The following is a 23,560-nucleotide window of genomic DNA, read 5'->3' as shown; positions in this document are numbered from 1 at the left end:
TTTTTTCATTTGTTTTTTTTTGTCTAACCTGACTTTTTTTTTAATTTTTTTTTTGTCTAACCTGATTTGTTTTTTTTTTTTTCGTTTTTTTTTTGTCTAATCTAATTTTTTTTTTTTTTTTTTTTCTAACCTGACTTATTTTTTTTTTTCATTTTTTTTTGTCTACCCTGACTTTTTTTTTTTTAATTTTTTTTTTGTCTAACCTGATTTGTTTTTTTTTTTCGTTTTTTTTTTTTGTCTAATCTAATTTTTTTTTCTAACCTGACTTATTTTTTTTTTTCATTTTTTTTTGTCTAACCTGACTTTTTTTTTTTCTTTGTTTTTTTTTGTCTACCCCAATTTTTTTTTTTTTTAATTTTTTTTTTGTCTAACCTTATTTGTTTTTTTTTTTCGTTTTTTTTTTTGTCTAATCTAATTTTTTTTTTTTTTTTTTTTTCTAACCTAACTTATTTTTTTTTTTCATTTTTTTTTGTCTACCCTGGCTTTTTTTTTTCATTTTTTTTTCATTTTTTTTTTGTCTAACCTGACTTTTTTTTTTTCATTTGTTTTTTTTTTTGTCTAACCTGACTTTTTTTCTTTTAATTTTTTTTTGTCTAACCTGATTTTTTTTTTTTCGTTTTTTTTTTGTCTAATCTAATTTTTTTTTTTTTTTTTTTTTTCTAACCTGACTTATTTTTTTTTTTTCATTTTTTTTTGTCTACCCTGACTTTTTTTTTTTTCATTTTTTTTTTGTCTAACCTGACTTTTTTTTTTTAATTTTTTTTTTGTCTAACCTGATTTGTTTTTTTTTTTCGTTTTTTTTTTTTGTCTAATCTAATTTTTTTTTCTAACCTGACTTATTTTTTTTTTTCATTTTTTTTTTGTCTAACCTGACTTTTTTTTTTTCTTTGTTTTTTTTTGTCTACCCCAATTTTTTTTTTTTTAATTTTTTTTTTGTCTAACCTGATTTGTTTTTTTTTTTCGTTTTTTTTTTTTGTCTAATCGAATTTTTTTTTTTTTTTTTTTTCTAACCTAACTTATTTTTTTTTTTCATTTTTTTTTGTCTACCCTGGCTTTTTTTTTTTCATTTTTTTTTCATTTTTTTTTTTTCTAACCTGACTTATTTTTTTTTTTTCATTTTTTTTTGTCTACCCTGACTTTTTTTTTTTTTATTTTTTTTTTGTCTAACCTGACTTTTTTTTTTTAATTTTTTTTTTGTCTAACCTGATTTTTTTTTTTTCGTTTTTTTTGTCTAATCTAATTTTTTTTTTTTTTTCTTTTTTTTTTTTGTCTAACCTGATTTTTTTTTTTAATATTTTTTTGTCTAACCTGATTTTTTTTTTTTTTTTTTCATTTTTTTTCTAAACAGTGACAGATACGTCAAATCTGACAGCAGAAATGGATTCCCCGACCCCGAATTAGTCGAAAACGAGTACCATCAAGCCTGGGCTATCTCAAGTCAAAATGGCGGAAATCGCAAAATGGCGTCCAGAGCCGCCATTTTAAAATTTTTGGAAAAAATTGAATTTGTACTCGTTTTCTACTAAATCGAGGACAAGGAATTCAGTGGTAACATTCATTTTTGCGTACCTTTTTTCAAAACCAAAATTTTTAGGATAAATAAGGTTTCTAACTTTAGATTTCTGAGCAAATTTTAAAATTTCTGAGCTTCTGAGACATTTTTTTCAGAATTTTTGAAATTGGTCATTTTTAAGCGTCTGAGTCATCAACTGTAGATTTCTGAGCAAATTTTAAAATTTCTGAGACATTCTTTTCAGAATTTTTGAAATTGGTCATTTTTAATCGTCTGTGTCAACAACTGTAAATTTCTGAGCAAATTTTAAAATTTCTGAGCTTCTGAGACATTTTTTTCAGAATTTTTGAAAATGGTAATTTTTAATCGTCTGAGTCAACAACTGTAGATTTCTGAGCAAATTTTAAAATTTCTGAGCTTCTGAGACATTCTTTTCAGAATTTTTGAAAATGGTTATTTTTAAACGTCTGAGTCGTTAACTGTAGATTTCTGAGCAAATTTAAAATTTCTGAGCTTCTGAGACATTCTTTTCAGAATTTTTGAAAATGGTTATTTTTCAACGTTTGAGTTATCAACTGTAGATTTCTGAGCAAATTTTAAAATTTCTGAGCTTCTGAGACATTCTTTTCAGAATTTTTGTAAATGGTTATTTTTAATCGTCTGAGTCATCAACTGTAAATTTCTGAGCAAATTTTAAAATTTCTGAGCTTCTGAGACATTCTTTTCAGAATTTTTGAAATTGGTCATTTTTAAACGTCTGAGTCATCAACTGAATATTTCTGAGCAAATTTTAAAATTTCTGAGCTTCTGAGACATTCTTTTCAGAATTTTTTAAATTGGTTATTTTTAAACGTCTGAGTCATCACATGTAAATTTCTGAGCAAATTTTAAAATTTCTGAGCTTCTGAGACATTCTTTTCAGAATTTTTGAAATTGGTCATTTTTAAACGTCTGAGTCATCAACTGAAAATTTCTGAGCAAATTTTAAAATTTCTGAGCTTCTGAGACATTCTTTTCAGAATTTTTGAATATGGTTATTTTTAAACGTCTGAGTCATCAACTGTAAATTTCTGAGCAAATTTTAAAATTTCTGAGCTTCTGAGACATTTTTTTCAGAATTTTTGAAATTGGTCATTTTTAAACGTCTGAGTCGTTAACTGTAGATTTCTGAGCAAATTTTAAAATTTCTGAACTTCTAAGACATTCTTTTCAGAATTTTTGAAATTGGTCATTTTTAATCGTCTGAGTCATCACATGTAAATTTCTGAGCAAATTTTAAAATTTCTGAGCTTCTGAGACATTCTTTTCAGAATTTTTGAAAATGGTTATTTTTAAACGTCTGAGTCGTTAACTGTAGATTTCTGAGCAAATTTTAAAATTTCTGAGCTTCTGAGACATTCTTTTCAGAATTTTTGAAATTGGTCATTTTTAAACGTCTGAGTCATCAACTGAATATTTCTGAGCAAATTTTAAAATTTCTGAGCTTCTGAGACATTCTTTTCAGAATTTTTTAAATTGGTTATTTTTAAACGTCTGAGTCATCACATGTAAATTTCTGAGCAAATTTTAAAATTTCTGAGCTTCTGAGACATTCTTTTCAGAATTTTTGAAATTGGTCATTTTTAAACGTCTGAGTCATCAACTGAAAATTTCTGAGCAAATTTTAAAATTTCTGAGCTTCTGAGACATTCTTTTCAGAATTTTTGAATATGGTTATTTTTAAACGTCTGAGTCATCAACTGTAAATTTCTGAGCAAATTTTAAAATTTCTGAGCTTCTGAGACATTTTTTTCAGAATTTTTGAAATTGGTCATTTTTAAACGTCTGAGTCGTTAACTGTAGATTTCTGAGCAAATTTTAAAATTTCTGAACTTCTAAGACATTCTTTTCAGAATTTTTGAAATTGGTCATTTTTAATCGTCTGAGTCATCACATGTAAATTTCTGAGCAAGTTTTAAAATTTCTGAGCTTCTGAGACATTCTTTTCAGAATTTTTGAAAACAGTTATTTTTAAACGTCTGAGTCGTTAACTGTAGATTTCTGAGCAAATTTTAAAATTTCTGAGCTTCTGAGACTTTTTTTTAGTCTTCTGAGTTATTTTCCCGCCATTTTTAAATCTTCTGAGTCATTTTAGTAATTGACAGTCTTTTTTCACATTTTAAAACTTTTTTCAGTAATTCCTGTCTTCTGAGTCCCTTTCTGATCTCCTGAGCTATTTTCCAGTTCATTTTTTAATTTTCTTTACTAAAAGACAGTCTCTTTTAGTTTCCAGAACTTCTTTAAGTTATTTCTGTCTTCTGAGTCATTTTCACAATTTTTATTTAATTCTGAAGCATTTTTACGTTTTTCGAGACATTTCCATTCCGTTTCCATTCTTCTGAGTCGTTGTACGCCATTTTGGCTTAAGATAAGAGGGTCGTGTTTGTACTCGTTTTCGACTGATTCGGGGTCAAGGAATCCATTTTTGCAGTCAGTTTGACAGTAGCTGTCACCCAGTTCGAGAAACTTACCATAAATCAACTGGGTGAGGAGTTAGAAGAAAATTAACCCCACCACTCGATTCCCCATCCTCGATTTAGTCGAAAACGAGTACAAACTCGATTTTTTTGGAAAAGTCAAAATGGCGGCTTAGACGCCATTTTGCAAATTTCGCCATTTTGGTTTAAGATAGAGGGGCCGTGTTTGTACTCGTTTTCGACTAATTTGGGGTCAGGGAATCCAATTTTGACGTCAGTTTGACAGTAGCTGTCATCCAGTTCGAGAAACTTGCCATAAATCAACTGGGTGAGGAGTTAGAGGAAAATTAACCCCACCATCGGATTCCCCGTCCTCGATTTAGTCGAAAACGAGTACAAACTCGATTTTTTCGGAAAAATTCAAAATGGCGCTCGCGGGCGCCATTTGCAATTTTCGCCATTTTGGCTTGAGATAGACCAGGCTTGATGGTACTCGTTTTCGACTAATTCGGGGTCGGGGAATCCATTTTTGAGGTTAAAATTGCAAAATTTTCACGTTTCAAGCCAAAAGTGCCAAAGTGGTAAAAGCAAACTTACCAAACTGAGGTCCGGACCTTGCGCGTTCAAATAGTCCATCAGTTTGGCGGGATCGCATTTCGCGTACAACGACAGCAACAGATTGTGAATGGCGCGGTCCGTGTTCTTCAGTTTGCCGACGCAAAATTCCAGGTACCTGTCAAAAAAATGACAGTTGAAACAAGTTTCTCGAACTGCGTGACAGCTACTGTCAATTTGACGTTAAAAATGGATTCCTTGACCCCGAATTAGTCGAAAACGAGTACCCACAAGCCTGGGCTAGCTCAAGCCAAAATGGCGGAAATTGCAAATGGCGCCCGCGAGCGCCATTTTGAATTTTTTTCAAAAAAATCGAGTTTGTACTCGTTTCCGACTAATTCGAGGACGAGGAATTTAATGGTGAAAGTAGTTTTTGCCTAAGCGACTCAGAAGGTCTGGAAAATGACTCAGAAAACACAAAACAAGACTCAGAAAGCCAAATAATTAAAAGAATGAAAAAATGACTCAGAAGGCACAAATAGAAACCCCAAAGTCTGAAAATATCCGCAAAACGGCTCAGAAGGCGAAAACATCAAAAAGAGCTCAGAAGACAAAAAATATATAGACTCAGAAGACTAAAAACATTAAAAAAAGCTCAAAAGTTTGCCTGAGAAGAAATAGCTCAGAAATCACAAAACAAGACTCAGAAAATTGAATAATTAAAAGAAAGGTAAACAATGACTCAGAAAGCAGAAATAGAGGTTACAAAATCAAAAAATATTGTCATCAGAAAAAATGACTCAGAAGACAAAAACGGAAAGAGACAGAAAACTAAAAATATCGGCAAATATTGTTATCTGGAAAAATGGCTCAGAAGACAAAAAAAATATCAGCGCATGACAAAAATGATCCAGGTCACTATTAGAAATTTTTCAGTGTCTCAGAAGGCTCAGAAAACGCCGTTTAATATTTTTTTCCTACAAAAATTCAATAGTGACGTAGATTTTTACGAAAATAGCTCAGAAAACAGCAAAAAATGCTTCACAAGCTTAATTTGTCTCAGAAGAGTGCTCAGAAGACAACGCCACACCACGACCAGTATCAGAAATTTTAAAATTGTACTCAGAAGCTCAGAAATCAAAAATTAACGAATCAGATGTTTGAAAAGGACCTTTAGAACCAGAAAGTATCGAAAAAGTCTTGACGGCTCAGAAATCCTACAATAAGTCTCAGAAGCTCAGAAATTGAAAAATGACGAAAAAAAAAAGTTTCAAATTGGTCTCAGAAACTCAGAAATAAGAAATTGATGAAACAGACGTTTGAAAATGACTTTCAGAATCAGAAAGTATCAAAAAAATTTTGAACGCTCAGAAATAATAAAATAAGTCTCAGAAGCTCAGAAATTAGAAAATAATCATAGAAATGTTTAAAATTGGTCTTCAGGTTCAGACATTCTCAGAAAAAAAAATACAAATCTCATAAATATTAGACTAAGTCTCAGAAGCTCAGAAATTGGAAAAATATAAAATTGGTCTCAGAAACTCAGAAATTGATGAATCAGATGTCTGAAAATGACTTTCAGAATCAGAAAGTATCAAAAAAGTTTTGAAGGCTCAGAAATAATAAAATAAGTCTCAGAAGCTCAGAAATTAGAAAATAATCATAGAAATGTTTAAAATTGCTCTTCATGTTCAGCCTTTTTTAAAAAAAAAAAATCAAATCTCAGAAATATTAGACTAGTCTCAGAAGCTCAGAAATGGATGACTCAGACGGCCAATAACGAATTTTAGTTTCAACAATTTGGGAAAAAGCGTCTTGTGCGATTGAAAATAGTGTTTTTGAGGCTCAGAAATTAAGTTACAACGTCTGCGGTGCTCAGAAAAAGACAAATTAGCTTACAAAATCAAGTTTCTCGAACTGAGTGACAGACACGTCAAATCTGACAGCGGGAATGAATTCCCCGTCCCTGAATTAGTCGAAAACGAGTACAAACACGACCCATCTATCTTAAAGCAAAATGGCGGAAAATGCAAAATGGCGTTTACGGCAGCCATTTTGATTTTTTTCAAAAAAATCGAGTTTAGACTCGTTTTCGACTAAATCGAGGACGGGGAATACGATGGTGGGGTTAATTTTCCTCTACCTCCTCACCCAGTTGATTTATGGTAAGTTTCTCGAACTGGGTGACAGCTACTGTCAAACTGACTTCAGAAATGGATTCCTTGACCCCAAATTAGTCGAAAACGAGTACAAACACGGCCCCTCTATCTTAAACCAAAATGGCGAAATTTGCAAGATGGCGTCTGAGCCGCCATTTTGATTTTTTTTCAAAAAAATCGAGTTTGTACTCGTTTTCGACTAAATCGAGGATGGGGAATCGAGTGGTGGGGTTAATTTTCCTCTAACTCCTCACCCAGTTGATTTATGGTAAGTTTCTCGAACTGGGTGACAGCTACTGTCAAACTGACTTCGGAAATGGATTCCTTGACCCCAAATTAGTCGAAAACGAGTACAAACACGGCCCCTCTATCTTAAACCAAAATGGCGAAATTTGCAAAATGGCGTCTGAGCCGCCATTTTGATTTTTTTTCAAAAAAATCGAGTTTATACTCGTTTTCGACTAAATCGAGGATGGGGAATCGAGTGGTGGGGTTATTTTTCCTCTAACTCCTCACCCAGTTGATTTATGGTAAGTTTCTCGAACTGAGTGACAGCTACTGTCAAACTGACTTCGGAAATGGATTCCTTGACCCCAAATTAGTCGAAAACGAGTACAAACACGGCCCCTCTATCTTAAACCAAAATGGCGAAATTTGCAAAATGGCGTTTACAGCCGCCATTTTGACTTTTCCAAAAAAATCGAGTTTGTACTCGTTTTCGACTAAATCGAGGATGGGGAATCGAGTGGTGGGGTTAATTTTCCTCTAACTCCTCACCCACTCGATTTATGGTAAGTTTCTCAAACTGGGTGACAGCTACTGTCAAACTGACTTCGGAAATGGATTCCTTGACCCCAAGTTAGTCGAAAACGAGTACAAACACGGCCCCTCTATCTCAAACCAAAATGGCGGAAATTGCAAAATGGCGTCTGAGCCGCCATTTTGACTTTTCCAAAAAAATCGAGTTTAGACTGGTTTCCGACTAAATCGAGGACGGGGAATCGAGCGGTGGCAACCGTTTTGCTCCAATCGAAACGCAAACCCCTCAAAAATGGGTTTTCTCGAACTGGAACAGAGATACGGCAAAACCGACTTCACCACCGTATTCCCCGTCCCCGAATTAGTCGAAAACGAGTACCATGAAGCCCCACCTAACTCAACCCAAAATGGCGGAAAACTCACCTAATCACCTCGAACGCGTCGGCGCACGCGACCAGCGCGGGCAAAAGCCGCGTCGCGCTCAACCGCCTTCCCTGCTCGATCAGCGTTTTCACCGTCAATTTGGTCACTTCCTGCATCAGGACCGGCGCAAACTGGTAGTACAGTTCCGCGTTGTTTTGACTCTTGAGCACGTCCAAGGCGGCGAAAAAGTCATTTTTAAAAATCTGATGACGTATCAACCGTTCGAAATCCTTGTGCACGATGTAGAGTTTCGTCAAGTTGGCGGCGTCGCCGTGACTTTGCATCAACTCGTACACGGTCGTTTTGTTGGTGCGGATGGATTCGGCGCAGGCGCGCAGCGCCACGAACGCGTCGAATTCCTTCAAAATGGCGGCGTACGAAGCGGATTTTTCCAAACCGTCGCGACGCATGCGATCTAATTTGGTCAGGTAGAGTTCGACCGTCCAAATCACGATCATCGTGATTTGCGCCTTGTTTTTCCCCTCCAAAGTGTCGAGTTTGCTGCGCAGGAACACGAGTAAAGCGTCCCGCTGACTTTTGTCCAGGAATTTCAAGCAAACTGCTTCGAACGAGGTGCGAGTCTCTGCGTAGCGCTGAGCGCTTAAAGCGTACTGCTTACGCTCGAACAGCACGTCCGCTTCCTTGATGAGAACCTGAAATTTTCGTTTTCTAGCTCTAACTCGGTTAGTTTTTGAGATATCACAAAACTGACTTCACCAGAGTGTTTTCCAGGAAATTTTAACATAAAATGACGGTAAGATGGGCGCTCTAGCTCAAAAAGCAAGAAAGTTGGTTTTTAGTGCGCGCAAGACACTTTCCGCTCACAACTTTTTTGTTTTTTAATTTAGACCCCCCAAGTGACCACTCGATTTCGACTAATTTGGGGTCGCCGATTTCAAATCCGCAGTCAGATTTCTCATATCTCCTAACCCGGCCGAGTTTCTTGCAAATTAAACATAAAAAAGTGAAATTTCTGCTCTAACTCGGTTAGTTTTGGAGATATCACAAAACCGACTTCACCAGAGTGTTTTCCAGGAAATTTTAACATAAATTGACGGTAAGATGGGCGCTCTAGCTCAAAAAGCAACAAAGTTGATTTTTAGTGCGCGCAAACCACTTCCGCTCACAACTTTTTTGTTTTTTAATTTAGACCCCCCAAGTGACCACTCGTTTTCGACTAATTTGGGGTCGCTGATTTCAAATCCGCAGTCAGAATTTATGTATCTCCTAACCTGACCGAGTTACTCGCAAATGAGTGGTTAAAATGTGAAATTTGCCTCTAACTCGGTTAGTTTTTGATATATCACAAAACCGACCTCACCAGAGTGTTTTCCAGGAAATTTTAACATAAAATGACGGTAAGATGAACGCTCTAGCTCAAAAAGCAACAAAGTTGGTTTTTAGTGCGCGCAAATCACTTTCCGCTCACAACTTTTTTGGTTTTTAATTTAGACCCCCCAAGTGACCACTCGTTTTCGACTAATTTGGGGTCGCTGATTCCAAATCCGCAGTCAAATTTCCCATATCTCTTAACCTAGCCGAGTTCCTTGCGAGTTAAACATAAAAAAGTGAAATTTCTGCTCTTACTCGGTTAGTTTAGGAGATATCACAAAACCGACTTCACCAGCGTGTTTTCCGGGAAATTTTAACATAAAATGACATTGAGACGTCAATTCTAGCGTGACAAACAAAAAAGTTGTGTTTTCCGGCTGAAAACTGAAACTTTTGGTGTAAATGTGCCTCGTACGGTACTTGCTGACGTCATCTGACACGTTCTGGACATAAAAAATGCTTCGAATGTCAATTCAGACAACTCAAAGACTGAAAAAAACAGTTTGAGAGCCACTGTAACGTCTTTTGCAGCTCAGAAAGCCATTTGATACGCTCAGAAACACAAAAATGTGTTTCTGAGCCATAAAAACAGTTTCAGAATCTGAGCAGCGCAAAAACAGTTTGAGAACCTTTCGTAACAAATTTGAGGCTCAGAATACAGTTTGAGAGCCATTGGTGCTTCTGAGCTTCGTTTTAGACGATCAGAAGGCACTTTAAATGCTCAAAAGACAGTTTGAGAGGCACTGGTAACATTTCAGTGTCTCTGAGCGACCATAAACCCGTTTGAGAAGCTCTGACAACTCCGGAAAAGCTCATAAGACCGTTTGAAAACTTCTGATGCCCAGTGAGCGAGTCTGAGCTGTTAAAAACAGTTTTAAAACTTCTGGTAACATTTTGTGATGTTTCTGAGCAAGAAAAAAAAACTCTAACATTTTCGATGCTCAGAAGACAGTTTTAGAGATTTTGGCAGACTTTTTAGGGTTTCTGAGCAAGCAAAAAATCCTGCAGACCTGTTACAGACTCAGAAGACAGTTTCAGCTACTGGTTCTTCTGAGCCACTAAAACCATTTCTGGTGACGTTTTAAAGGATCAGAAAACACTTTTAATGCTCAGAAGACAGTTTGAGAGCCGCTGATGATTCTGAGCTGCTGGAAAATATTTCTAGTAACATTTTAGAGGATCAAAAAACGCTCTTAATGCTCAGAAGACCGTTTGAGAGCCACAGATTCTTCTGAGCTACTGATAAAATTTCTAGCCACGTTTTGGAGACACTGACAAGCTTCTTAGCGTTTCTGAGCAAGAAAAACCTTGTGCAGACATTTTACCGCCTCAGAAGACAGTTTCACGAACTGAGTGACAGTTACTGTCAAACTGACAGCGGAAATGGATTCCTTGACCCCAAATTAGTCGAAAACGAGTACAAACAAGCCCTATGTATCTAAAACCAAAATGGCGGAAATTGCAAATGGCGTCCAAGGACGCCATTTTGACTTTTCAAAAAAAATCGAGATTGGACTCGTTTTCGACTAATTCGGGGACGAGGAATTCAGTGGTGATGTTACTTTTTGCGTATCTATTACACAAACGGAAAAAAAGTAATTATCTCGAACTGGGTGACAGTTACTGTCAAACTGACAGCGGAAATGGATTCCTTGACCTCAAATTAGTCGAAAACGAGTACAAACAAGCCCTATTTATCTAAAACCAAAATGGCGGAAATTGCAAATGGCGTCCAGGGACGCCATTTTGACTTTTCAAAAAAAATCGAGATTGGACTCGTTTTCGACTAATTCGGGGACGAGGAATTCAGTGGTGATGTTACTTTTAGCGTATCTGTCACACAAACCGAAAAAAAGTAATTATCTCGAACTGGGTGACAGCTACTGTCAAACTGACAGCGGAAATGGATTCCTTGACCCCAAATTAGTCGAAAACGAGTACAAACAAGCCCTATTTATCTAAAACCAAAATGGCGGAAATTGCAAATGGCGTCCAGGGACGCCATTTTGACTTTTCCGAAAAAATCGAGATTGGACTCGTTTTCGACTAATTCGGGGACGAGGAATTCAGTGGTGATGTTGGTTTTTACGTACCTGTCACACAAACCGAAAAAAAGTAAATATCTCGAACTGAGTGACAGCTACTGTCAAATTGACAGCGGAAATGGATTCCTTGACCCCAAATTAGTCGAAAACGAGTACAAACTTGACCCCTCTAACTCGAAGCGTTTGGGCGCCATTTTGAATTTTCTCACCTGATTGTAGCAGGCGTCGTCGTCTTTCGAGTACTTTTTCGCCAACTCGAACTGGTTGTTGGCGCAGTAGATGCGCCAGATGTCTCTAGCCTCGCGACGCACCCTGAATCGAAACATGGCGTTTTCGGACACCGCCCAAATGTCGCCTGGAAAAAAAAAAACAAAATGGCGGATGCGCCCTGGAAGCGCGCAAGATCAGAAAATTACCGGTTCTGAGGTCGCGCACGACGCTCACCAATCGGCCAAACGCCTCGTTGTAAACGTCCTCGTAGACCACGTGACCGCTCAGAAGACAGACGCCTCTGATGCCGTCCGCGTAGCCTAAGAGCAGGTGGAATTCGGTCATGGCCGCCGCGATCGGATGACGTTTCGACGGATCCTCGTCGATCGACGTCGGATAGTCGACAAACGCGATTTTATCCTTCAAAGACGCCATTTTGTCGTCGGCGGACGCGTCGATCTGCGCCATAAAACCGTTTTTCAGATATTTTTAAGATAATAATCATCTCGGGCAATTATCTCGAACTGGGTGACAGTTACTGTCAAACTGACTTCGGAAATGGATTCCCCGTCCCCGAATTAGTCGAAAACGAGTGGTCACTTCGTATGTCTAAGTTGACCAATAACAAAGTTGTTTCTAGTTCAAGATGGCGCTGTTAGCGCTTCAACGCTCTGTAACTCGGTTATTTGTTCAGATAACCCCCCCGAGTTTGTACTCGTTTTCGACTAACTTGGGGACGCTCTATTCGTTCCAGCTGTCAAATTTCCGATATTTGGTCAACTAAGCGAGTTGGACCCAAAATTCAGGTTTTTAACGGTTAATTTGTGAGTTACTCGAGCTGGGTGATATTTACCTAAATTCTGACAGCGGAATTGAAATCGGCGACCCCAAATTAGTCGAAAACGAGTGGTCACTTCGTATGTCTGAGTTGACCAATAACAAAGTTGTTTTCAGTTCAAGATGGCGCTGTTAACGCTTCAACGCTCTGTAACTCGGTTATTTGTCCAGATAACCCACCCGAGTTTGTACTCGTTTTCGACTAACTTGGGGACGCTCTATTCGTTCCAGCTGTCAAATTTGCGATATTTGGTCAACTAAGCGAGTTAGACCCAAAATTCAGGTTTTTAACGGTTAATTTGTGAGTTACTCGAGCTGGGTGATATTTACCTAAATTCTGACAGCGGAATTGAAATCGGCGACCCCAAATTAGTCGAAAACGAGTGGTCACTTCGTATGTCTAAGTTGACCAATAACAAAGTTTTTTCTAGTTCAAGATGGCGCTGAAAGCGCTTCAGCGCTCTGTAACTTGGTTATTTGTTCAAATAACCCCCCCGAGTTTGTACTCGTTTTCGACTAACTTGGGGACGCTCTATTCGTTCCAGCTGTCAAATTTGCGATATTTGGTCAACTAAGCGAGTTAGACCCAAAATTCAGGGTTTTAACGGTTAGATTGTGAGTTACTCGAGCTGGGTGATATTTACGTGAATTCTGACAGCGGAATTGAAATCGGCGACCCCAAATTAGTCGAAAACGAGTGGTCACTTCGTATGTCTAAGTTGACCAATAACAAAGTTATTTTAAAACGTCTGAGCCGCTGTTTTTTAATTTTCTGAGCTTCTGAGTGGACTTTTTACAATTCTTAGCTTTCAAAACCTTTTTTGAGACCTTGTGAGGTTGAAAGTTATTCTAAGACTTCTGAGTCACTATTTTTCAATTTCTGAGTCATTTTTTACAATTCTGAGCTTTCAAAACGTTTTGTGGATAATTTGAGCTTGAAAGCCATTTTTAAACGTCCGAGTCAATATTTTAAACTTTCTGATCATCTGAGACGACTTTTTACAGTTCTGAGCTGTCAAAACAATTTCTGAGGCAAAATTTCACAATTTTGTGCTCTCAAAACGTTTTGTGGCCTTTCTAAGTCACTATTTGAAAATTTCTGAGTCATTATGTTTTAAGTCTGAACTTCTGAGACAATTTGTGAAAATTTTGGGTTCTCCAAACCTTCTGAGCTTGAAAGTAAAAAAAAACTTGTAAAAAGTCCACTCGGAAGCTCAGAAATAAAAAATTGCGACTCAGACGCCTCAGAAGCTCAAATATTAAAAGATCTTTGCTCAGAAATAAAAAAAGCGACCCAAACGACTTAAAATAACTTTTAAGCTCAGAAAATCTACGAAACACTTTGACAATCCAAAATTTAACAATTTGTCTCAGAAGCTCAGAAATTTAAAAATAGTAACTCGGACGTCTTAAAATACCTTTTAAGCGTGGAAAAATCAGAAAACGTTTTTTCAGTCCAAAATTGTAAAATTGTGCCTCAGAAATTCCTTTAAGAGCTCAGAACTGTAAAAAGTCGAATCAGAAGCTCAGAAAGTAAAAATATTGACTAAAAATTTCTTTCAAATTTAGAGTGTCCGTAAAAGGTCTGAAAAGCCTAAAATTGTAAAAAAATTTTCTCAGAAGCTCAGAAATTGTTTTGAGAGCTCAGAATTGTAAAAAATGACTCAAAAATTAGAAAATAATGATTCAGACGTTTCAAAATCCCTTTCAAACTGAGAGTGTCCATAGAAGGTTTGAAAAGCTCAAAATTGTAAAAAATTTGTCTGTGAGGCTCAGAAATTCAAAAATATTAGCTCAGAAACTCAGAAATTTCAAAATAGTGACTCACGTGTTTTAAAATACCTTACAAAGCGCATAAAACGTTTGCAGAGCCCAAAATTGTAAAATTTTGTCTCAGAAGCTCAGAAATTGTTTTGAGAGCTCAGAATTGTAAAAAAAATGACTCAGAAGCTCATACCGTTAAAAATTCTGTGTCGGACGTCTCAAAATACTTTCCAAGCTCAGAGAGTCCAAAAAAAGTTTCGCAAGATCAGAATTGTACAGATTCGACTCAGAAGCTCAGAAAATAAAAAAACAGCGGCCTAGACGTTTAAAAATAACTTTGTTATTTTTTCACTTAGACCCCCCGAGTGACCACTCGTTTTCGACTAATTTGGGGTCGCCGATTTCAATTCCGCTGTCAGAATTGACGTATCTATCACCCAGCTCGAGTAACTGACATTTTAACCGTTAAAACCCTGAATTTTGGGTCTAACTCGGTTAGTTGACAAAATATCGCAAATTTGACAGCTGGAACGAATAGAGCGTCCCCAAGTTAGTCGAAAACGAGTACAAACTCGGGGGGGCTATCTGGACAAATAACCGAGTTACAGAGCGTTGAAGCGCTAACAGCGCCATCTTGAACTGAAAACAACTTTGTTATTGGTCAACTTAGACATACGAAGTGACCACTCGTTTTCGACTAATTCGGGGACGGGGAATCCATTTCCGAAGTCAGAATTGACGTACCTCTCACCCAGCTCGAGTAACTCACAAATTAACCGTTAAAAACCTGAATTTTGGGTCCAACTCGGTTAGTTGACCAAATATCGCAAATTTGACAGCGGGAACGAATAGAGCGTCCCCAAGTTAGTCGAAAACGAGTACAAACTCGGGGGGGCTATCTGGACAAATAACCGAGTTACAGAGCGTTGAAGCGCTAACAGCGCCATCTTGAACTGAAAACAACTTTGTTATTGGTCAACTTAGACATACGAAGTGACCACTCGTTTTCGACTAATTCGGGGTCAGGGAATCCATTTCCGTAGTCAGTTTGACGGTAACTGTCACCCGGTTCGAGATAATTGTTTTACCACTCACCTGACCGTAGTACACGCCCTTTTCCGTGATCCACGCAAACTGATTGGGCGTGACCGAGTCGTCGCACCAGAATTGCAATTTCGAGCAGTTGAGTTGACTGTCGATGGCTGTCAAAATACGTGAAACGTCAAAATCTGTCAAAAAAAATCTGTCAAAAAAAAACCGACCTAAATAAGTGTCGGTTTCGGGCACGTGCAAGTAACGATGAAACACGTGTTGGAGCGCAGGTTTGTCCTCGGGATGGGTCACGTGACCGCTAAAGTAGTAGAGACGAGTGGGCGTGGCCGCCATGATGACGTAACGGGCAGCGGTCACGTGATGGAAATAGTCGAGCGCGCACACCGGCGTGCTGGTGTTCTTGCCAATGTCGAATACCTGTCAAAACACGTCAAACTGTCACAATTTCCGCCATTTTGGCTTGAAATAATCCAGGCTTGATGGTACTCGTTTTCGACTAATTCGGTGACGGGGAATCCATTTCCGAAGTCAGTTTGATCGTATCTGTCATCCAGTTTGAGAAATTTGATTTTTTGAGTTTGGAAGAGAGTGACGTCAAAATAAACGTCACCACTGAATTGCTCATCCCAAAATTAGTCGAAAACGAGTACAAAGTCGGTTTTTGAAAAAAATTCAAAATGGCCGCCACTGACTGCCATTTTTGATTTGAATTGTTTTTTAATTTGTTTATCAACTTTTTCTTGTTTATCTACAACTTTTACGATTTTTTTTTCTGTTTTTTATTTTATTTTTTTCAATTTCTTCTCAGTCTTCTTTTGTTTTTTTATTTTTTGTTTTTTTTTTAATTGTTTATTCTTTTTTTTTTCTATTTTTTATTGCAAATTTCTAATTTTTTATTTTTTGTTAATTTTTTAATATTTTTTTTGTTTTTTCTGTTTTTTTTTTAATATTTTTTTTTTATGACAAAAATGTATCTCACCTGTTTCCAATACTGTTCCAGAGTGTGACTGAAAAATTTGTCATCCTCAAACTGGATTTCCGTTTCGAAAATCAGCCCTTTTGACGTACCTGTCAATTTGACAAAAATTAAAAAAAAATCAACTAAAATCATTATTTTTATCAAAAAAAAAAAAGTAAGTTATTGTGTAAATTGACTTGATAGTCGAATTTTTAAGTTAAAAATCAAAAAAATGTGAGCTTCTAGGGAAATCAAAGGGTTTTTCCGGTGTAACTCGGTTAGTTTTTGAGATATCACAAAACCGACTTCACCAGAGTGTTTTCCGGGAAATTTTAACATAAAATGACGGTAAGATGGGCGCTCTAGCTTAAAAAGCAAAAAAGTTGGTTTTTAGTGTGAGCAAAACACTTTCCGCTCACAACTTTTTTGTTTTTTAATTTAGACCCCCCAAGTGACCACTCGTTTTCGACTAATTTGGGGTCGCCGATTCCGAATCCGCAGTCAGATTTCCCATATCTCCTAACCTGGCCGAGTTGCTTGCGAATTAAACATAAAAAAGTGAAATTTCTGCTCTAACTCGGTTAGTTTTTAAGATATCACAAAACCGACTTCACCAGAGTGTTTTCCGGGAAATTTTAAATGAACGGTAAGATGAACGCTCTAGCTTGAAAAGCAAACAAGTTGGTTTTTAGTGCGGACAAAACACTTTCACGCGCAACTTTTTTGTTTTTCAACTTGGACCCCTGAAGTGACCACTCGTTTTGGACTAATTTGGGGTCGCTGATTTCAAATCCGCAGTCAGAATTTATGTATCTAGTAACCTGGATGACTTACTCGCAAATTAGTGGTAAAAATGTGACATTTTCGCTCTAACTCGGTTAGTTTTGGAGATATCACAAAACCGACTTCACCAGAGTGTTTTCCGGGAAATTTTAACATAAAATGACGGTAAGATGGGCGCTCTAGCTCGAAAAGCAAAAAAGTTGGTTTTTAGTGTGCGCAAAGCACTTTCCGCACACAACTTTTTTGTTTTCCAACTTGGACCCCCGAAGTGACCACTCGTTTTCGACTAATCTGGGGTCGCCGATTTCAAATCCGCAGTCAGATTTCCCATATCTCCAAACTCGGCCGAGTTGCTAGCGAATTAAACATAAAAAAGTTAAATTTCTGCTCTAACTCGGTTAGTTTTTGAGATATCACAAAACCGACTTCACCAGAGTGTTTTCCAGGAAATTTTAACATAAAATAACGGTAAGATGGGCGCTCTAGCTCAAAAAGCAAAAAAGTTGGTTTTTAGAGTGGGAAAGACACTTTCCGCTCGCAACTTTTTTGTTTTCCAACTTGGACCCCCGAAGTGACCACTCGTTTTCGACTGATTTGGGGTCGCTGATTCCGAATCCGTAGTCAGATTTCCCACATCTCCTCACCCAGCCGAGTTGCTTGCGAATTAAACATAAAAAAGTGAAATTTCTGCTCTAACTCGGTTAGTTTTTGAGATATCACAAAACCGACTTCACCAGAGTGTTTTCCAGGAAATTTTAACATAAAATGACGGTAAGATGGGCGCTCTAGCTCAAAAAGCAAAAAAGTTGGTTTTTAGAGTGGGAAAGACACTTTCCGCTCGCAACTTTTTTGTTTTCCAACTTGGACCCCCGAAGTGACCACTCGTTTTCGACTAATTTGGGGTCGCCGATTTCAAATCCGCAGTCAGATTTCCCATATCTCCAAACTCGGCCGAGTTGCTTGCGAATTAAACATAAAAAAGTGAAATTTCTGCTCTAACTCGGTTAGTTTTTGAGATATCACAAAACCGACCTCACCAGAGTGTTTTCCGGGAAATTTTAACATAAAATGACGGTAAGATGGGCGCTCTAGCTCAAAAAACAAAAAAGTTGGACAAATTGATGTCAAGTGTCAAAATCACTCACCGAGCAAAATGGGACCGGTGTTGACGTCGGAATCGTTCAAACGATTCCAAGCGACCGCGGTAAATTCGTTTCCTCTCAACTGCAACAAAACGTCAAAAAAAACAAAAAAAAAATAAATTTTGACAGTTGACAACCGAATTTGACATTTACCTTGTGACAGGGCTTGACCTTGTCCGATTTCCGTGACAGATACATCAGTTCGGGCGCGTCCATTGTCCGATTGCGGGGCAGGAAGGTGAGTAACACGTGATTGCCGGACGGGTCCAAAAACACGTTTGACAGCCGGTTTTGGGTGAATTTTGACAGCGCAATTTCTGTCAAAATGTAATTTCTGTCATTCAAATGACATTTGGTGTCATAAATCAGTCAAATTGTCGCATTAAAATGGTGGTTATGTCAAAATTTACGTTGCTGTCAAAAATCGGTCAAATGTCGAAAAAATGTCGATCTGACAGTATTTCTGTCAATTTTAACAGTATTTCTGTCAAAAAAAGTGACATTTCTGTCAAATGTAGAAATTTATGACAGAAATGACATTTGACCGTTTTTTTTGACATAAACAAGCAATTTTAACAGTATTTCTGTCAAAAAAGTGACGTTTCTGTCAAAATGTAGAAATTTTTGACAGAAACGACATTTGACCGTTTTTTTTGACATTAACAAGCAATTTTAACAGTATTTCTGTCAAAAAGTGACGTTTCTGACAAAAGTCAAAATTTTTGACAGAAATGACATTTGACCGTTTTTTTGACATAAACAAGCAATTTTAACAGTATTTCTGTCAAAAAAATGAAATTTCTGTCAAATGTCGAAATTTTTGACAGAAACAACATTTGACCGTTTTTTTGACATAAACAAGCAATTTTAACAGTATTTCTGTCAAAAAAATGAAATTTCTGTCAAATGTCCAAATTTTTGACAGAAATGACATTTGACCGTTTTTTTGACATAAACAAGCAATTTTAACAGTATTTCTATCAAAAAAGTGACATTTCTGTCAAATGTCGAAATTTTTGACAGAAACAACATTTGACCGTTTTTTTGACATAAACAAGCAATTTTAACAGTATTTCTGTCAAAAAAGTGACATTTCTATCAAAAGTCAAAATTTTTGACAGAAATGACATTTGACCGTTTTTTTTGACATAAACATGCAATTTTAACAGTACTCCTGTCAAAAAGAAGTGACGTTTCTGTCAAATGTCGAAATTTTTTACAGAAACGACATTTGACCGTTTTTTTTGACATAAATATGCAATTTAAACAGTATTTCTGTCAAAAAAGTGACATTTCTGCCAAAAGTCAAAAATTTTGACAGAAACGTCAATTTTTGACAGAAATGACATTTGACAGTTTTTTTGACATAAACAAACAATTTTAACAGTATTTCTGTCAAAAAAAGTGACGTTTCTGTCAAATGTCAAAATTTTAACAGTATTTCTGTCAAAAAAGTGACGTTTCTGTAAAATGTCGAAATTTTTGACAGAAATGACATTTGACCGTGTTTTCGACATAAAAATGCAATTTTAACAGTATTTCTGCCAAAAAAGTGACGTTTCTGTCAAAAGTCAAAATTTTTGTCAGAAATGACCTTTGACCGTATTTTTGACATAAACAAGCAATTTTAACAGTATTTCTGTCAAAAAGTGACGTTTCTGTCAAATGTCGAAATTTTTGACAGAAATGACATTTGACCGGTTTTTTGACATAAACATGCAATTTTTACAGTATTTCTGTCAAAAAAGTGACATTTCTGACAAAAGTCAAAATTTTTGACAGAAATGACATTTGACCGTTTTTTTGACATAAACATGCAATTTTAACAGTATTTCTGTCAAAAGTCAAAATTTCTGACAGAAACGTCAATTTTTGACAGAAATGACATTTGACCGTTTTTTTGACATAAACGTGCAATTTTAACAGTATTTCTGTCAAAAAAGTGACATTTCTGTCAAAAGTCAAAATTGTTGGCAGAAACGTCAATTTTTGACAGAAATGACATTTGACCGTTTTTTTGACATAAACGTGCAATTTTAACAGTATTTCTGTCAAAAAAGTGACGTTTCTGTCAAATGTCAACCAACCAGAAGCTGAAAAACAAAAACGTTACCGCTTCGTTCGTTTGGAGTGCGCAAGTTGATCCGGAGTAGCACGTGATTGGTCATGACAATCATCATCAATTTGTTCGATATGGCAACGTGGCTGATTTTGTCCGGCGCAGTGAAATCCTTCTTGGATTTGGTGAAAATCGGCACGTCGTTCTCCCCCGGCACACTGTCAAAATCGGACTGGAAAAAATTCGAACCGATTCTGTCAAAAATCACCTGTCAAACGTCATTTTTGTCGAGAGAAGAGAAAAAAAATTCCGCGCACCGACTCGTTTCACGTCAAATAACTCGCTTATTTGACAGCTGACGTCAAAATGTCATTGAAACGAAAAGTTAGCTGACAGTGTGAGCTTTCCAAAAATATGATTACACGACTTGATTGGTTTGGGCGTTTGGCCGCTAGAGGGCGTCAAAGTTGCAACTACCCACTTTCCTCAAATTTCCAGTGCACCAACTCGTTTCACGTCAAATAACTCGCTTATTTGACAGCTGACGTCAAAATGTCATTGAATAGAAAAGTTAGCTGACAGTGTGAGCTTTCCAAAAATATGGTCACACGACCCGATTGGTTTGGGCGTTTGGCCGCTAGAGGGCGTCAAAGTTAAGACACTTACCAAATCCGATCGGGTTTTGCTGTGAAACGTCACTTGCTCCAGCTGATCGAACAATGACGTCATTCTGTTGCTCTCTCTCTCGCACTTTTTGATTTTTCTGCCAAAAAAAATTGACTTTTTAAATTTTTGACAGTTGCCTCTGTCAAAACTATCCGGTGACAGTTTAAACGTCAAAATGACTTTTGACAAAACCAATTTGACAGTGACATATTTTTTGACAGTTGCAAAAATCAAAAATAACATTTTGACAGTAGGGCAACTAAAAATGACAGCTTTAGACACTTTTGACAGTTGGAGCTTTAAAATGACACTTTTCGCGCAAGTTTTGACAGAAGAAATCTTAAAATAACGTATTTTTGACAGTTCCAACGTCAAAAATGACATTTACATAAATTTGACAGTAAAATGACAGTCTCTCTCTATATGACAGCTGTCATATAAGAGAGACGGATAAAAGTGAATTTTGACAGTTTCAGACAGTTTGACAGCCGTCAAAATGTCATCCATCAAGCTAAAAATTACACTTTAAGACAATTTTGACAGTGTAAACAGAAAAATGACAGCTGAAACACTTTTGACAGTTGCTACGTCAAAAACAATATTTTAAATAATTTTGACAGTTCCGATCTTAAATGACATATTTTTGACACTTTCAACCTTAAAAATGACAGTTTTTGACACATTTGACAGTTTCAAGCTTCACAATGACAGTTTTGAAAGTTTCAAACGATTTTAATAGTTTAAATGTCAAAATGACAATTTTTGACAGTTTAAATCCTAAAATGACAAGTTTGTGACAATTGCACTACAAAAAATGACACTTCTGGACAATTTAAACGTCAAAATTACTGCTTTTGACAGTTTAAAATCTCAAAATGACACTTTCGGACAATATTGACAAATTCAATGTGAAAATGGCAATTTTTGACACTTTTGACAGCTGTCAGCACTCTGGGCTACAATCTGTCAAAAAAATCAACTCGCCAACTGTCAAAATAACCGAGTTATCGGCTGTCAAAGTGACAGTAGAACAAATAGTTAGGTTCTAGTGCATCCGGGCAAATTTCGTGCCATAACTCGGTTAGTTGTCATTTCTCGCACAAATTTGACAGTTGACAGTTTGTAGAGAACACTCTGGGCTACAATCTGTCAAAAAAATCAACTCGCCAACTGTCAAAATAACTTCAAAATTTTACATTAAAGACAACATTGCATTTACTAGGTGCCACTCGACTTGGTTCACTTTGACAGCTCGTAATTTTGTCATTTTGACAGTTACGTCAGTCTAGTTTTGATCAAATTGTAGTTCTTTAAATTGTCCACCCTGTAATTGTCAAAATAACCGCGTTACAAGCTGTCAAAGTGACACCAAAGTCAATTTTGTCAAGTCACCTTTCAACTGTCAATAACTCGGTTATTTGACATTTCTCGTAAAATTACTATAGAAAGTTATCGAAAGAGAATTAAACGAGCTTTAAACTGGTGTTTTGAACCATCCCGTAACTGTCATAATAACCCAGTTACAGGCTGTCAAAGTGACAAATGTCAATTTTTGTCAAGTCACCTTTCAACCGACAATAACTCGGTTAGTTGACATTTTTCCAACAAACTTGTCATCTGACAGTTTGTAGGGGACACTCCCAGCTACAACCTGTCAAAAAAATCAACTCGATAACTGTCAAAATAACCGAGTTACGAGCTGTCAAAATGGGTACAAAATTCATTTTGCAGCTCGATGGGTGTCATACTCTTGGGGGTCTCATTTTACTGTTGTTTTATACCTCTTTTAGTGTTTTTCAGCCTGGAAAAGTGTCACACAGTGTATTTTAGGGTTAATTCAGTGAAAACTAGACTACATTTGAGGTTATGTGACCGTTTTTAAGCCCCCCTTCCTCGACTAACCCTAAAAACCACTTTACACCCTCGAGGAGCTGTTTTAGTGCTTTTTGAGGGTGGAAAAGTGTCACCCAGTGTACTTTAGGATGTTCTAAAGCTAATTCAGTGAAAAAAACACTAAAATTCTGGTGTTTTAGGCCTCATTTGCATGAAAAAACATGTAAACCTTTTTGGGCCTCGGAGAGGCTGTTTAAGTGTTTTTCGAGGGTGGAAATGTCTCACACAGTGTATTTTAGGGTGTTTTAAAGCTAATTCAGTGAAAACAAGACTAAATTTGAGGTTAAGTGACCGTTTTTAGGCCCCCCTTCCTCGACTAACCTTAAAAACCACTTTACACCCTCGAGGAGCTGTTTTAGTGCTTTTCAAGGGTGGAAAAGTGTCCTATAGTGTATTTTAGGGTGTTTTAAGGTTAATTCAGTGAAAAAAACGCTAAAATTCTGGTGTTTTAGGCCTCATTTGCAAGAAAAAACATGTAAACCTTTTTGGGCCTTGGAGAGGCTTTAAGTGTTTTTCCCTGCTGGAAAAGTGTTCCAGTCGGTGTTTTGGGGTGTTCCCAGCCTGATTTAGCAGGGAAAACACTAAATTTTGAGTAAACAAGCCGGGAAAGGGGCCTAAAACACTGGAAAAGTGGGTGGAACACTTTGGGGGGCAAAAAGTGCGGAAAAACTGGATTTTGCCTACCTGCCACAGCACCAACACTGTAAAACACTGGATTACGCACTAAAACACCCGAAAACCGATCAAAAACACTAAATAAACACCAAAAATAAGTTATTGTTGTGGTTTGGGCGGTGGATTTGACGCTTGACAGCGCAATGACAGATGACAGATGAACTGTCAAGAAAATTGGGGTTTTTGTGTTTTTTGGGGCTTCGCCCCCCTTGCAGCCACCCTTTTTACCCTCTTAGGGCTAGTTAACCCCCCACTAACCCCCAGCTAACCTTAACAAG

The 23,560-nt window shown here is 36.9% G+C and overlaps 1 protein-coding gene across 1 annotated transcript; it reads right to left on the bottom strand.

The window, feature by feature from the left end:
* Window positions 1–4,506: 4,506 nt before the first annotated feature.
* LOC145738441 (vacuolar protein sorting-associated protein 18 homolog) lies at window positions 4,507–23,482 on the bottom strand. Its single transcript, XM_081993265.1, has 12 exons — window positions 23,292–23,482; window positions 20,715–20,811; window positions 20,103–20,280; window positions 18,143–18,306; window positions 17,993–18,071; window positions 16,086–16,174; window positions 15,316–15,523; window positions 15,149–15,255; window positions 11,659–11,911; window positions 11,452–11,597; window positions 7,866–8,518; window positions 4,507–4,702 (listed from the first exon to the last, which is right to left on the bottom strand). The coding sequence occupies exons 2-12, from the start codon at window positions 20,775–20,777 to the stop codon at window positions 4,522–4,524; spliced, it is 2,121 nt and encodes a 706-aa protein (XP_081849391.1). The 5' UTR covers window positions 20,778–20,811; window positions 23,292–23,482; the 3' UTR covers window positions 4,507–4,521.
* Window positions 23,483–23,560: the final 78 nt, after the last annotated feature.

Source organism: Ips typographus, linkage group LG15 (genome assembly GCF_016097725.1).
Source record: "Ips typographus isolate SLU linkage group LG15, UJ_Ityp_2.0, whole genome shotgun sequence".
Taxonomy (NCBI): domain Eukaryota; kingdom Metazoa; phylum Arthropoda; class Insecta; order Coleoptera; family Curculionidae; genus Ips; species Ips typographus.
This window is presented reverse-complemented; position numbering and strand designations above follow the sequence as displayed.

Excerpts from the sequence above, each read along its gene's own strand:
- LOC145738441 (XM_081993265.1), bottom strand. The coding sequence starts at position 20,777 with ATGACGTCATTGTTCGATCAGCTGGAGCAAGTGACGTTTCACAGCAAA. Across the intron at positions 20,281-20,714 it reads GCAAAACCCGATCGGATTTG|TCCGATTTTGACAGTGTGCC; the intron begins GTAAGTGTCTTA and ends AATTTTTTCCAG. Across the intron at positions 15,256-15,315 it reads CGAAACCGACACTTATTTAG|CCATCGACAGTCAACTCAAC; the intron begins GTCGGTTTTTTT and ends GTATTTTGACAG.